Here is a 14,679-nt window from a genome sequence, read left to right on the forward strand (position 1 = left end):
TGGTTGAGACATTATAGGGAGATTTAAATAAAGAGCAGAAAACTGAAGGATGCACAACTTCGGAAAGGACATATGGGGAATATGGGCAATTTCCTGAGTTACAGTCACACTTGTTTTTGTCAGAGGAACAGGGTAGCACTGCCAAAGCAGCAGTAACAGCTTGGCTTTATAGTTTCCTGACCATCTGACAAAAGGTTGTTTCAGTTTACTGTACACAGTTCTTGGGAACTGCAGATGCTGTTGATTTTGCTCCTGTTCCCCTGTGGTCCTCTGTGCAATTCTGGAATAGAATGACCCAAGCTGGCCCACTTTCCCTCAGCATTAGAACATTGCTGATGTGTCAGAGATGCACTTGTTCCAAAAGAAGCTGAAAAAGAGACCCCGCCTTAGCACACATGCCAAAAAATTGGGTCCCGTTGGTCTTGCACCATTCTGTTGGCAGCTGGATGGTGTGCTATCTCTTTAAAGCAAGTATAATTTTCTGAACTGGCTTGGTCAATTTGTTATGGTTTAAAACTGTGGAGCCAGCTGTCTGCAATCTGATGTAATGTTGCCATAGAAACTAGAAATGAAACACTTAAGCATTCACTACAGAATTTCTGCATCCAACATTAGCCAAAATAATTACAACTTGAGCCATTAGGGGCTTTTGGATGAGAGCGGGGGGGCGGGGAGAGACTTGTGGCAGCATGGATGAGAATCAAGCTGTTCCTGTTTACAGTGCTACAGATCCATGTGTTTTATTCCTTAGAATATCCAAAGAGATGAACTACTTTATACAGAAACGGCTATGCATATTATAAGGCTCTGCTTTTGGCACAGTGTTGTTAGCTGTGATGATGTGTTCTGGAACAGGATAGCTGTGAGCTTTTAGAGGTACAATACTTGGACTTGTATTGTAAGGGCTCTGACTTCTGAGTGAGATGCCTGTAGTGCAACATTCTGCAAAATGCCCTTTTCCTGACTGAGGAAAGACCTTACTCTGTAGGGAACCATTTAACATAAGGCAAATGTTCTGCATTTCCTGTAATGCTTTCCTATTCCACGCGGGGAGTCTTCGAAAGAGAGTTAATCTCTCTCATGTTCATATACAGGGAGGGGTAGCACCTGTACTGTACTAGATCATTGCTGCATGCCAGTCTATCCAGATCCATCTATGTCCTGTCCCCAGGCAGGATCACTGTTTAGCTGACCGGCTGGTTGCTCTCCCCTCACCAGCCACTTATTCACTTGGCTAGGTCAGATACCGCCTCTTTATCAGAGTAACTACCATAGCCCAAGACCCTGTTGCCTTAGAGAGGAGGTAACACTGCTGAAAGAACTTTCCAGCCAAGTGGAACATCTTCACACAGGGCAGTAGCTAAGTGCTTTCACTAGTGCGAGGACGCCTGCTTGCTCAACATAACTTCTCCTCCTTCCCTATAGGCCACCTGCATCTGTTCTGGGGTTTTCTCCAACCTTCCAGAGCAGATTTGGGAAGGATGTAGGGGCACACAGTGAGAAGAGCGAGGGGGGACGTTTTGTTGTGTAAGTGGAACTCCTTGCAATGATGGGAAACACTGAGTTGGATACCACCTAAATCGCTTTGAAATTTACCTTATATTGGGAGTACAGTATAAAATAGTAGAATGGTAGAGTTGGAAGAGACACCGAAGAACTCTGCCTCCTAGGTGAGCACATCCTTCAACCCTGCATGAAAATAACTAGGAGAGTGTTGTGGAGGAAAAGTCCCACCTTGCTGGATTCTGATCCTACTTGGATGGGGTCAACATTTTTGCTATGGAATTAATGCTTCAATCTGGTGGCCTCTTTGCTTCATGAAGCTCCAGGTTGGGTACATAAAAGCAATGAACACATTTCAGAAAGTTCCCACCTGAAATTAAAGGATGTGTATGTGACAGGAAAATCAATTCCAGCCCACAATGATCAGACGCTTGTGAAAGTTATTTAGTCACCGTGTGGCTGCAATGGCTTTATTTATCAAGGGTAGCTTAATTAATGAAGTAGATCACTGCCAATCTGTTTTATGTGAGGGTTTTTTAGTGGTTTTTGTTTGTTTGTGGCAATAAGCACCAAAAATAATGTTCATGAGAAGTTATTTCTCCCATTTCAGTACAGGAGTAAGTCAGACTTTACCTCCTATCCATGGTGGAAGAGGTATTGAATATTCTTATCCATTCATTCCACCATCACATCCACCAAATGTATAAACGAAACATATTTGCCTAAGGGCTGGTGAACATATGGAGGCCACTAAGTTGCTTCAGGTGACAAGATTGCCCCTGTGTAGGGTGCTGCTTTTTGTTGTATGGATTGTACGGTTTTCTCTATTCCACTAAAAAAAAATTATCACTAGTAATGTATAGAACAATAGAATCTACTTTCTTAAGTACTGGACTAATAACTGTTGTCCATCCTAAAAAACATCACTCTGTGCACCCAAAGGATTGAGGAAATATATTTGTCATTACTACTCAGAACCTCGGCATCCTTGCAAAATATTTTTGCAACGGTATAATTTATTTCAGAAGGTGTGTGTGTTTTAAACACACCCACCCCAAAAAAAACCTAGTTTACATTATAAATACACCAGACAAATGATGCTCTAAGTGCCTGTTGGTCTTGCCTTGGACCAAATGGTTAGCTTCATGCTTACGTGTTTTGTAGGAGTCATTTTTTAAATAAAGCTTATTTTGTCAGGCTTAAAACATCACCAGAAAATAATGGTGCATTCCAACATGGAAACACAAGTGACCTGAAGTTCACTGACAGGAAGTTGCTCTTGAGATCTCTAAGCTGAATGTTCAGAATGTGATGAATTGGTCAGAGCTCTCTACATGGATGCAAAGTGAGGGATACAGTCTTCAGAGATTTCCAGCTGGAATATTCTCTCTTCCTTGGAATGCATTGTGTACAGTGGCAGTTCTGTACTGTAAAAGCAAAGAGAGCCCCACTCTTTCTTCCTCCCCCTTCCCTGCTTTCTACTCTCTCACACACAGATTCTAAACAGGGCACAACAGAGGAAGTAGCATATTGAGGACTGGATCTGGCTTGAAAATGGGAGCTCTGATTTGGTTCACAAGGAATGGATTGTTTCAGCTTGTGGTGTCACTGCTGCTGGAGAGGGTGGATTTTTTTGGTCTCTGTAATGTTTGATACTTGAGGGAAAACAGCTGGAACTGAGCATACTGCATCAGATGTGAGACAAAATGGGATGCTGGGGAATATGGACTATACTCAGTGCCTGTAAAGGTCAGAGTTTTCCTTTGGTCAGTTCTGGAGGAATGCTGCATCCATATTAACAGTCAGCCTTGAGAATCCTCAGAATGAGAAGCTCCGAGACAGCGAAGGAGAAGATCTTTCTGTGGCTAATAAAACAAGTCAGAGTGGATGAGATCTCCTATTTCCTTTCCCTTCCCTTCCTTTTACCCCCCTCCCATCATTTTTGCTGCTGCTGCTGTTTTTGATTTACTTGGAAGTCTGGAAAAAAGTAGTCAATGATAGAGTTTCAGTTCAGTTTGGAGAAGCTGTTTATAACCAGGTTTTTAAATGTCAAGAGCCGCCAGGCCAGACAAGACCAGTGCCTGACCCAAACCACAGGAGCCTAACTAGCATGGCTAAAAGAGTCCCAGGAAAGAGTTCTGCCTGAAATGCGTTCAGAGACAACGTGGAAGTAGCTATTATTGCACAATGGGCGGAGAGAAGGATGAGGGCTGCAATGCATTTAGGTGCCTGAGACCTTACCGTGCGCTAATTTAGAAGTTAAAATGGTATGTGCTGTTCTTTTTAAAGCAGTTTGTGTGTGAGAGAGAGAAGTTGCAGCGGGGGAGAGTACGTGTGACCCGAGCTTGAAAATAACAGTTTTAAGTTACAGGATTTTCCTTGTCACAGAGCACAGTAAGCCTGAGGCTGCATCGACTTGACTTCAGAAAGTGATTGAGCTGCGGGATAACTCTTTTATTAACATTTCCTTTTGTTTCCTTGCCAGTCAAGAGAGCAGTCAGATGATGAATCTGAAGAATCGGTGAAGTTTAAGAGGTTGCATAAGCTGGTCAACTCAACTCGTAGAGTGAGAAAGAAATTAATTAGAGTGGAAGAAATTAAAAAGCCCAGCAGTGAAGGTAAAAACCCAACAGCGCTGAAATTAAAAAGTGTCTGTTGCTAATCATGAAGTCGTTCTCTGTTGAAATATGCATGGACATTTTTCTTATGGGGGTAGGTGGGGAAAATCCTATGTAATGAGTTAAAGAGGTGGCTGTGTCTGGTTGCCATCGTGTGACATTCTTCCATGTGCTATGTTAAAGTTAATTGTCTGGATCGCCCTTTGCATTAGACCCTCACACAAGGAAGTTATCATTTTACTCTTCTGTTACTTTCTTATTGGTCTCTATTTTATTGAGTGTCTGATTTTCATTGTCCTTTTAACTGTTCTGTGGTTTTGATTATGGTTCCTTGCTGGTTTCAGTGTGGATTTATTATTGTGATTTTATTGTGGAAATGGATACATAGAAATACTTTGAATGAATGAATGAATGAATGAATGAATGAATGAATGAATGAAAAAGGAACTTACCATTTTCCCCCTCTTCCCAGCTGCAGTCACCATCACCATCATCCCCCTGTCATATTGCACACCATTCTAGAAGGTCATCTGTACAAGAGGCTGCAACAGAAAGGGCGAAGAAAGCCCCACAGCATAAGCAGAACTCCACCCCTTAAGTCTTTGGATCAAAACCAATAATGTTTTGATATTTTACAAAGAGTGGGGGGGGGGTGTCTGTTTAGTTTGTGAATGTCACTGCTGAAATTGTTAGCACAGTTGGTCTTGTGTCAGGGAGCACATTTTATCAGCAGAATAACAAAATGCATTGTAGTTTTCTGATGCTGCGTGTAGTAAGGATACCTGGAAGAAGGTATCAGAAATGCATTCTCAATCAGATCTTTCCAAGGTGTCTGTGGAAATCCTCTATTTCAAAAGCTGCATAGATTTCTCCATGATCAAATGTTGCACTGAGTTTATGCTTGAGGGACTTGTGGAGAGCAGAATACTGGCAGAAGCAGAAGGTGGCATCATCCTTTCTGGTAAATGCACTCTTTTTAATGTGAAACACAGAAAGTCCCTGCCACTTTGAGTATTTTACTCACACTTTATTTTCTGCAAGTTCTGGAGCTATGAATTGTGACTCTTCAGTGAGCTGTGCTGCTTTGCCGGGGGGGGGGGGGGGTTAAGACAAAGTGCAAATGGGAGGTTACCCCATAGGTTACAAGGCCAGTGGGTTTCTCATGGGATGCTGAAACATCTGCCTGAGTAGAGCCACTCCCTTCAGTCTCTGCAAGTTATTCTTTCACCAAGGAATAGAAATGACGAGTCTCTCAGAAAATCTGTGTGGTTCACTTGGGTTGAAGTGGGAAGCTGCCACAATTTTTTCCATGGCAGAGAGTGACTTAACCCTTCAGAGCAGATATTCAGCTCCATTTGGCATGCTGTTTGTTTGTTTGTTTGTTTGTTTGTTTACAGCTACAGTTACAGATAAAAACAAATCTGTTGAGGGTTAAAGAAGCTGTTCATAGAACATTTTAATAATAATGCATACTAGGAAGGCCTAGTTCTCATGTGGATGTAGTTTATTTCCCTTTTTGGCGAGTTGCGTGCTAAATGGTATCAAAGTGCATTTCTGTGGACCTTTGAGTGAAAATTTATGTACAGTACATGTAAAGAATCTTGCTGCACATATATACAATACTCAGTTCAGAGTTCAAGTAATGGGATGGTGGTGGGCCTCATCCACTCCTCCCCCCCCCCTCCATCACACATTATAGATTATTTATTTATTTATGTGGCATCTTTATAGAAGATCCCAGGGGAAGGGGGTGCGCTACACAGATTACAAACTGCATGTTACTTAAATAGACTGAGAACCATATAAGCTATACAGTGGAACCTCGGTTTATAAACACCTCGGTTTACGAATTTTCGGTTTACGAACGGCATCTGGAACAGATTAATTCACTTTCCATTACTTTCAATGGAAAAGTTTGCTTCAGTTTATGAACAGACTTCCGGAACCAATTACACCCATGCTTCGGGTTAAGTACACTTCAGGTTGAGTACTCCGCGGACCTGTCTGGAACGGATTAATCCACTTTCCATTACTTTCAATGGGAAAGTTCGCTTCAGTTTATGAACGCTTCAGTTTATGAACAGAGTTCCGGAACCAATTGTGTTCATAAACCAAGGTACCACTGTACATCATTTTGTTAATAATAGCAACAAAGGTATGTGAAGACTACAAAACTAATAAACAGCAGAGCAGGCTGTTCACTCTGTCAGCAAAACCCTTTTAATTTTCTATAAATGCCAGAGAAAAAAAGTTTTCACTTGGTGCAACAACAACAAAAAAAGTTCCAGTGCCAAGCCTTTGAGTGGGAGTAGGATACCACCACAGAGATGGCTGTTTTCCTGCATCACTGCATAATGTACTTCCTTCATGGGTGGAATGCAGAGAAGAGCCGCCTCTGAGGATCTTAGGACATGGACAGGCTGGTACAAGGAAAGGTGTCTTCAGGTAATTAACCTCCAGGGAATTGGGCTTTATCAGCACTTTTTGTTTACTCCAGAAGTGCATAGGTAGCTAATGTAAATCCTTCAGATTCAGTAGTCTTGAATCTATTTGCTTGAACCAGCTAACGATCTGGCAGCTGATTAGAAGCTTCTGTCTCTAGTTTATGGCAAACACTAATTTGCTGTTTTGTATGATTGCGGCCAACTGTGGTTTGTTACGATCAGTTTGCCCACAAACTAGGATTATACACCACAACAAATTAGTTTTGATAAGCTATAGCTGGCTACATTCAAACAAAACAGCAAACTGGGCTTTGCCTGCAAATCTCTTATTTAGATTTTATTTTGTTGCTACTGCTTTTTTATTTAGCAAGTTTTAATTTGTTGCTGTTTTTATCTGCTCTTTTTTGTATATATAAATATATATATATATATTTAAAAAATAATGTTGCTTATATTGTTGTCATCTTGGGCACCATGCAGAAAGGATGGCATATAAATCTGAATTGAATGAATGAACACATAAATACATATGAACTTGGTGGACCTTGATTCTGATTAAACATGTATGGAATGAGACTGTAACAGTGATCTGGATACATAAAATATAGATATATAAATATATATGGATATAGAAATATATATTTCTATATATTTTACTTGATGAGTTGTAGATCTTCCACAGGTTTAATATATTGGTTGGTGTTACATGCCACTCTGTATTACAGCCTTTCTTAGTACAGCCTTGATGTTTTTGTACTTGATGACACAACAGTGCTTTCTCTCTCTCTCTCTCTCTCTCTCTCTCTCTCTCTCTCTCTTTCTTTTTCTCTCTCTCTTTCTCTCTCTCTCTCTCTCTCTCCCCACACACACACCTTGTTAAACGAGTGAATGGTGGAGTTTTTGTATCCTATTTTATTGAAAGGAAAATCAAATTACTTTGCAACAGAGCATTTACTGAAGGTGTTCCTGAAAACCACAATATCTGGGGCATACAAAGTTAGATACATGTTTCATTCAATTTTATTGCTATTTTTTGTTTTACTCTGTCAGAATGGATGAATGCTTTCTGATGTGGTGTGCAGTTTTTTCTCTCTCTACCCATAACAGGAAAAAAGGATTATTATTTTTAAAGTTATCTTTCCAAATCTAGGTTTGCGTAGGGTGGATTTAAACCTCAGCAGTTCTATTCATACATAACTTTCCTTATATTCAGCCTGGCAGCTAGTATATAGAAAGAACATGAATTTTGCTACCTATCATTTTCTTTAACTCTTGACTTTTATAATCACAGACTTGCAAAAGACCCACTGGTTTCTGTAGCCATACCCTTTCCTACCTAGGACAGCATATCCTGTAAAGCAGGGGTGGCTAAACATTTTTTGCTCCTGTTTTCTCTCTCTCTCTCTCTCCCTCTCCCTCTCCCTCTCACACACACACACACACACACACACACACAGGGAGAGGGAGAGGGAGGGAGAGTTGCCCACTCATACATAACCTCATGTACACACAAACACACAAGCAATCACTGTTACACACAGATAAAGCAGCACTTCCATCCCTCCCCATTCCAATGCTGGAGTGGGTGGCGGTGTGGCTAGAAATGCTCCCTTTCACTTTACACAGATTGTTCTGTGGAAAGTAAAGTAAAGGGCAGCATTTTCTCCCAACCTCACTCCTGCAATGGGTATAGGGTGTGGGTGGAAATGGTACCTTTTACAGTCCGCTTGGACTACTGCAATGCACTCTACGTGGGGCTATCTTTGAAGGTGACTCGGAAACTACAACTAATCCAGAATGGGGCAGCTAGACTGGTGACTGGGAGCAGCCGCCGAGACCACATAACACCCGTCTTGAAAGATCTACATTGGCTCCCAGTACGTTTCCGAGCACAATTCAAAGTGTTGGTGCTGACCTTTAAAGCCCTAAATGGCCTTGGTCCAGTATACCTGAAGGAGCGTCTCCACCTCCATCATTCTGCCCGGGCACTGAGGTCCAGCACCGAGGGCCTTCTGGCGGTTCCCTCGTTGCGAGAAGCCAAGTTGCAGGGAACTAGGCAGAGGGCCTTCTCGGTGGTGGCGCCTGCCCTGTGGAACGCCCTCCCAACAGATGTCAAAGAGGAAAACAACTACCAGACTTTTAGAAGACATCTGAAGGCAGCCCTGTTCAGGGAGGCTTTTAATGTTTAATAGATTACTGTGTTTTATTTTTCTGTTGGAAGCCGCCCAGAGTGGCTGGGGAAACCCAGCCAGATGGGCGGGGTATAAATAAAATATTATTATTATTATTATTATTATTATTATTACAGTAGGCCCACAACTTAACATGGGGCACCATTCTAGGGATCATGCCTAAAGCCAAAATCACATATAGTCAAAACCCATTGGGTTCAATGGCAGGTGAGATCACTAAAATATTTTTTCCTGGAACCCCACCCCCTTTTTATTTTATTTTATTTTAATGTAATTTGCCATGTGCATAAAGCTGAATGTGCACAAGTTAAATGCATGCAAGTTGTGGGCCTATTATACTCGTAAATAGCAGTCATAGGATCTTATCTCTGTTCTTAGCGCTGTGGCATAGCACCAAGACTGGAGATAAAGGATCCCCCTGTCTACTATATAAAGAGGATATATCCAAATAGCAGGCAGAGCACTTTTTTCAATCAGACTGTGACTATAGGCCAGGCTTGCCGGAACTTTTGGGAGTCAAACAATCTCTGGAGGAGCACAAGTTGCCCACCCTTGTAATAGTTAATTAACCATAACTGAAGTTTTATTTATTCCTGCATATTAAATGGAATTATGTTTTGTTTCCTTTTTGCTCCTCTGCTCTTTTCTATTCTTTCCGTCCTAATAATTTTAAAGAAATACTTTGCTGCAAAGAGCCTATTTCCCTTTTATAAAACTAAAGCTAGATAAGATTTGTTCTGTTTAAAATGAATTCAGAATATTGAGCTGTGTACACCAGTATCCCTGCCTTGATTTCCAGACATTTGTATCATTGCTTGGTATCTCTCAGATGGTTCTGTTCTTCAGAAAATGAGAATGGCCGCATACCTCTTTGGTTGGAGGGGGTGCACCTCTGTTGCTTTTTCCCCCACACTCATAGTTAAGTATGTGAAAGCTAATGTGCTATTTTCCCCCCTTGTAGGTGTGGATGAGCATTCCCTTGACAGCTCTCCAGTACCAGATGACAGATCAGCACTTTATTCTGGAGTTCACAAGAAGCAACTTTACTCAGATAGCTCTTCTGAGAAACAGCCAGATGAGGACTCTGACTCACTCACTACATCTCCTTCATCGAGCAGCCTAGATACTTGGGGTACTAACAGGAAATTGCTCAAGACCTTCAGTAAATCTGAAAGCCGTGGCCTTATCAAACCCCCAAAGAAACTTGGAACGTTTTTCTCCTACCCAGAAGAGGAGAAGACTCCAAAGGTTTGCCGCTCCTTGACCGATGGAGAGATGAAGAAGAACCTTGGTTCTCTGAGCCACGGGGTAAGTAAAGAAAGCGTTTGCTTTTATGACAACAGGCGCAAGCACCATGTCCTGGTATCCTTTGAAGAAATCCAGAGTGTCAGGAAGCAGATCCGACTGAAAAAGACAGATTCTAACTACTCGTGTTCTAGAGCTTTTCTTTGCCAGCGCCCTGCTAGGAAATACATATCACCCTCAATTTGTGACCTGCAGCTGCTTCGTCACAAAGCCAAGGGGGTAGGAGGAGGAGGAGGCTGTGGCTTCCCAAACAGAAGGCTTCGAGGGCGCAACTCTGTCAGCGAGTTCAATATCACGTATGTGGTAGAAAGAAGTCTCTACAGTCACCTGAACCTGTCACATCTGGTGCGGCCCGTTACTGACAGGACACTGAGCAAAGCTGAAGAGCAGGATTTGAGGCGATGTCTGCTGGAAGAAGAGGATGAGGCAAAGAGGAAGTGGGCTGCCACAATGGACCGCTGTACTAAAAGGGTTCTTTTGAGAATCCACCAAAAGTCTGTGAGTCCAAGAGTTATCACTGACGGTGGCTTACTGGCTCCCATGAGGTTGCAGTCAGCATGGCGTGTTTTCCTCCACCATAACATCTGAAATGCATAGTTCATTGGTCTTCTCTTCTCTTTTCTTCTCTTCTCCTCCGCTCAATTATTTGCCAACAGGATGTTCTAGTAAGTGTTTGGACAGAGTGTTCTGGTCCCCTGTGTCCAAACTGGCAAAATATTAAGGGGAAACACATTGCCCTTATGATTCAGGATGACTAAAGGAAAGAAAAACACTTTTTTGGTGCGGAACACAGGTTTGCATTGAACAGTAATAATAATGAAGCTATAGCATTCTTTAGCAAAAATGATAAAACTGCAACTTCACTCAGCTATATTCCTCCTTACCCATATAACTTTTTACAAACAGGCTACCCCCCACTTTTGAGTACTCAAGTTTTTTTTTTTGGTGTCCTTGGATAATGGAGGTTAGTTAGTTGTTTTCAGGATATTTATACACCAACCTTCCACAATAAAAGCATCAGAGCAGTTTGCAAAATTTAAAGAATAATAAAAGGGCAGTAAAAGTATCAGGTGATCCTGTAGAACATTTAAAGCAGTGGTGGGCTGCAGGTGTTATTTGGCCTTTGGCTCCATCTTCCCCAAGCCACACCCATCTGCCTTACATCTGACGTCATATATGATATCAGGTATGAGGCAGGGAAAGATGTGACTTCCTGCCAAAAGCATGGTTTGCAGGTCCTGCTGATCAGCTGATGGGCAGTGCTTGAGAGGTGATTGACAAGGAGGCAGCCCCGCCCCATGTCAAAATGGCCCACAGAGGTTGGGGGACATTAGGATCTGTCCCACCAGCCAGATCAATTCCCCACACCTGATTTAAAAGAAGGAATATACAATGGATCTCTACAATATGTGACCATATTGTTCCTTTTTAGCTGTCAAAACACAGCACCTGGTTTCAAACCTCCTAAATGTTACTTCTAGCGGTGATGGAGAGAAATATGTCTAAAAGCATTACCCACTGTGTGGCCCAATTTGTTTACCCACTATCATAGCTGCCAAGTTTTCCCTTTTCTCGCGAGGAAGCCTATTCAGCATAAGGGAATTTCCCTTAAAAAAAGGGAGAACTTGGCAGCTATGCCCACTATGTGGCCCAATGTGGCTCTTCAAATAAGAAAAAATAGCCTTACCGTGTGTGAGGCAGAAGTGGGTATAGTGGTAGTCAAGGTGAGGACGGAAAGTTCACACAAGTGTATATTCAGCAAGCCCGTCCTTTCCCAAGAGAATCAAACTTTTTTAATGCCTGTTGTCAGAAAGGTCCATTGTGTGATGACTGTACAAGCACCATGAACAAGTGGGAGTGGCAGAGATAGGAAGGGAAGCACCTTCCTTCTCATGAAGGTGATTATCATTAGAACCGGTTCTACATGTCTGATGAAAACAAGATTGCATTAATCCTCCCTAACCAGGCGGGGAATGGAAGTTCTACATAGGATGGTTAGGGAAAATGTGCCACATTGGCAACCTTCAAAAATACCCTATGCCAGTATGTTATTTCTTTTATTCCTACTGATCACTTACACTGTGCAAGTGTTCCTTAACTCATTTACAGTGTAGCCCCTAAACGGTTTCCTTACAACATAGTCACACTGTGTTCAATGGATTAAGATTTAAGATTACAGCCAAATTCCTACAACTGCCTGTAAGTGGGGCAGTTTTAAGGAAACTGATATTTCCAAATAACAATGAACAAGCCCATGGCCGAATGGCATTTTGAACCAGGATCTCCCAAGGCAAGGCAAGGCAATCACATCAGCTGGTTTTCAGAAGCTCTCCTGTTTCTTGGCCGCTGAGGAAAGAACAGATCATCTGTCCTAGTTTTCTACAGCTGTAAGATTGTTTTCTTTGTAGGAGGGAAGGGAGGCACATTTGTTAATAGATTCATTAGACCTAGAGGAGATTTCAGTGGAAACTATTACACAGCATAACACAATGAGAGGTTTAATTGACTTTTTGTTAGTTAATTTTTAAGGGTGTGACTGTGGCAGACAAAAAAAGAACATAATCTTTGCTTAGGGTTGCCAGACTCAATAGAGGACAGGACTTCTGTGCCTTCAATTGCCCTGCTCTCTTTTGAGTCTGGAAACCGTAAAGAGAAACCAGCAGACCCTTTGTTTAATTTCCAAGCAATTGGTCTGCTGGTTTCTCTTTAAGGTTTCCAGACTCAAAAGAGAGCAGGGCAATTAAAGGCACAGAAGTCCTGTCCTCTATTGAGTCTGGCAACCCTATCTTTGCTGCTATTTTTTAGCCAGCTTTGTGCCTGCATTTGGCTAGCGGCCACTTTGTGGATATGTTAATTTCTGGCTAGGACAGATCCTTTCTTCCAGTTGTGTCATACATAAGTAGTTGATTCTGGCCTTCTTTGTAATGTACTTCACTAAAATTAGTACTCTCAAGTGATCTTACTTATGGGGAGCCATAAGAGAGGTGGGGGGAAGCATTTCAGAAGGTGACACATAATATATTTTAGCTTGATATATAAATAGGCAGCATGTATTTCATATTCCTTATAAAGAACCTGAAATGTCCCAAAAATTATTCTGTTGTCAATGCAATGGCCATTTCATATAGCTTGTGGTTTTTGTAGCAAGGAGCCCAATCTCCTTATGCGACCGTGATATGTTTACCCTGTTCTATAGGAGAGAAAGGTATTTATTTCCTTTCCTTTTATTTTATTTTATTCAGATAGACCCTTTAATTAACTACATCCTGTGGCTTTCTTCTTTTCAAAAGAAAGGCAAAAATTAAACTGTGTGTGAACTTTAAGCACCTCTTTTAATATCATAATTCATGCTTACTGCAGCCTCAGGGAATTGTGGAAGCCTCTTGTTCAGTATGATGAGTTATTTGTCTTGTATTCACATTTATTTTTGGCATCTAAATTTGTTTTGGTGGTCCAGGCATGCACAGAACCTTTTGAACATGCACCAATCTGTTTTTTATTGCACGACCATTCCATTGACTAGCCTACAACCTTTTATCCACAGACTTTGTTTGGCATGTATCTCATAAAATTATTAGAAGTTATTAGATACATATATTTCAAGGCAAGTTGTGTCATGACTATATAGTAGCACTGCTAGAATCCTGAAGAGAATACTGGCACTACTTTCAGTTACATGTTACATTCCAGCATTGTCAAAAACAATCCTTTGGCTATCATTTTCTCTGTATAATGCCAGATATCACATGTGCTAGAACTGTGGCTTCTGGGGTGATAAGTGCACACCCGTTGCACATGCATACCAGTGTTGCCTGAAAACTGATCTCTGCATTTGATATTTAAGGATTTCTGAATTTCTGACCAGCTGTTTCTGTTTCTTGCTTTTTGAGAAAGTAAGTTTAGTTCTTGACTTTTGTTATTAAGTTGATGCTAGCTTTTGAATTTCCTTAGCAGAAATGCTTCAACGGGCTCACCAACAAAGTCTTGATTGAGAAAGAATAGAATATATGTCTCTTAGTACAGATCTGCAAATACAGCTTACTAGTCAACTTGCAACTTGGTAACAACCTCAATAATTAATTTTAAAGGGAGAGATATTTCCTATAAAGCATTAGATGTGTGACACATTAGTGCCATAGGAGTTACTTCCGGTCTGCTGTGGAGGGAATGGTGGCGTGCTCCGTGTCGTCCGAGTAAAGGACGACACGGTTCTGGCTTATAGGACTCCGGGGCGAGTGCCAGAGCTAGGCGCCCCCCCCAAAAAAAACACCCCTGCAGACAAGTGGGAACCCCAGGAGTCAAGCAGAGCATCGGAGAACTCGCCGGAACCCCAATCTCCCCGCTGCCATTTTTGCGAGGGAAAGGGAAGAGGCTTGAGTCCGCTCATGGCTCCATCGCACCCTACAGTCGAAGCCACATGCTGTCACCATAAGCAGTTAACTTTCCAATCAGATGTAAAGACCAAATAAAGCTTTTAAAGAAGAAATTGGGCTTAAATTAATTGATTTGGCAAAACGGAAATGAAAAAGGAAGTCAGCGTCCGTTTTCTGCGGACAGGCTCTGCAAGGGGATTTTTTGTGAATGGGAGCAAAGCATAGTAGTAGCAGCTAATGGAGA

General features: G+C 41.8%; 1 protein-coding gene across 4 annotated transcripts in view; it reads left to right on the forward strand.

Annotated features, from left to right (window-relative positions):
* The window catches only part of SASH1 (SAM and SH3 domain containing 1), a 534,239-nt gene that overhangs the window by 493,181 nt on the left and 26,379 nt on the right, over positions 1 to 14,679 (forward strand). For 3 of the 4 annotated variants that reach the window (XM_035108791.2, XM_035108795.2, XM_035108793.2), the window contains exons 9-10: positions 3,989 to 4,121; positions 9,719 to 10,065. In XM_035108791.2, the coding sequence (XP_034964682.2) occupies positions 3,989 to 4,121; positions 9,719 to 10,065 (480 nt within the window). Of the gene's footprint in view, positions 1 to 3,988; positions 4,122 to 9,718; positions 10,561 to 14,679 lie in introns of all 4 variants that reach the window. The other variant, XM_035108796.2, reaches the window with a different exon arrangement.

Source organism: Zootoca vivipara, chromosome 3 (genome assembly GCF_963506605.1).
Source record: "Zootoca vivipara chromosome 3, rZooViv1.1, whole genome shotgun sequence".
In the NCBI taxonomy this organism is placed as follows: domain Eukaryota; kingdom Metazoa; phylum Chordata; class Lepidosauria; order Squamata; family Lacertidae; genus Zootoca; species Zootoca vivipara.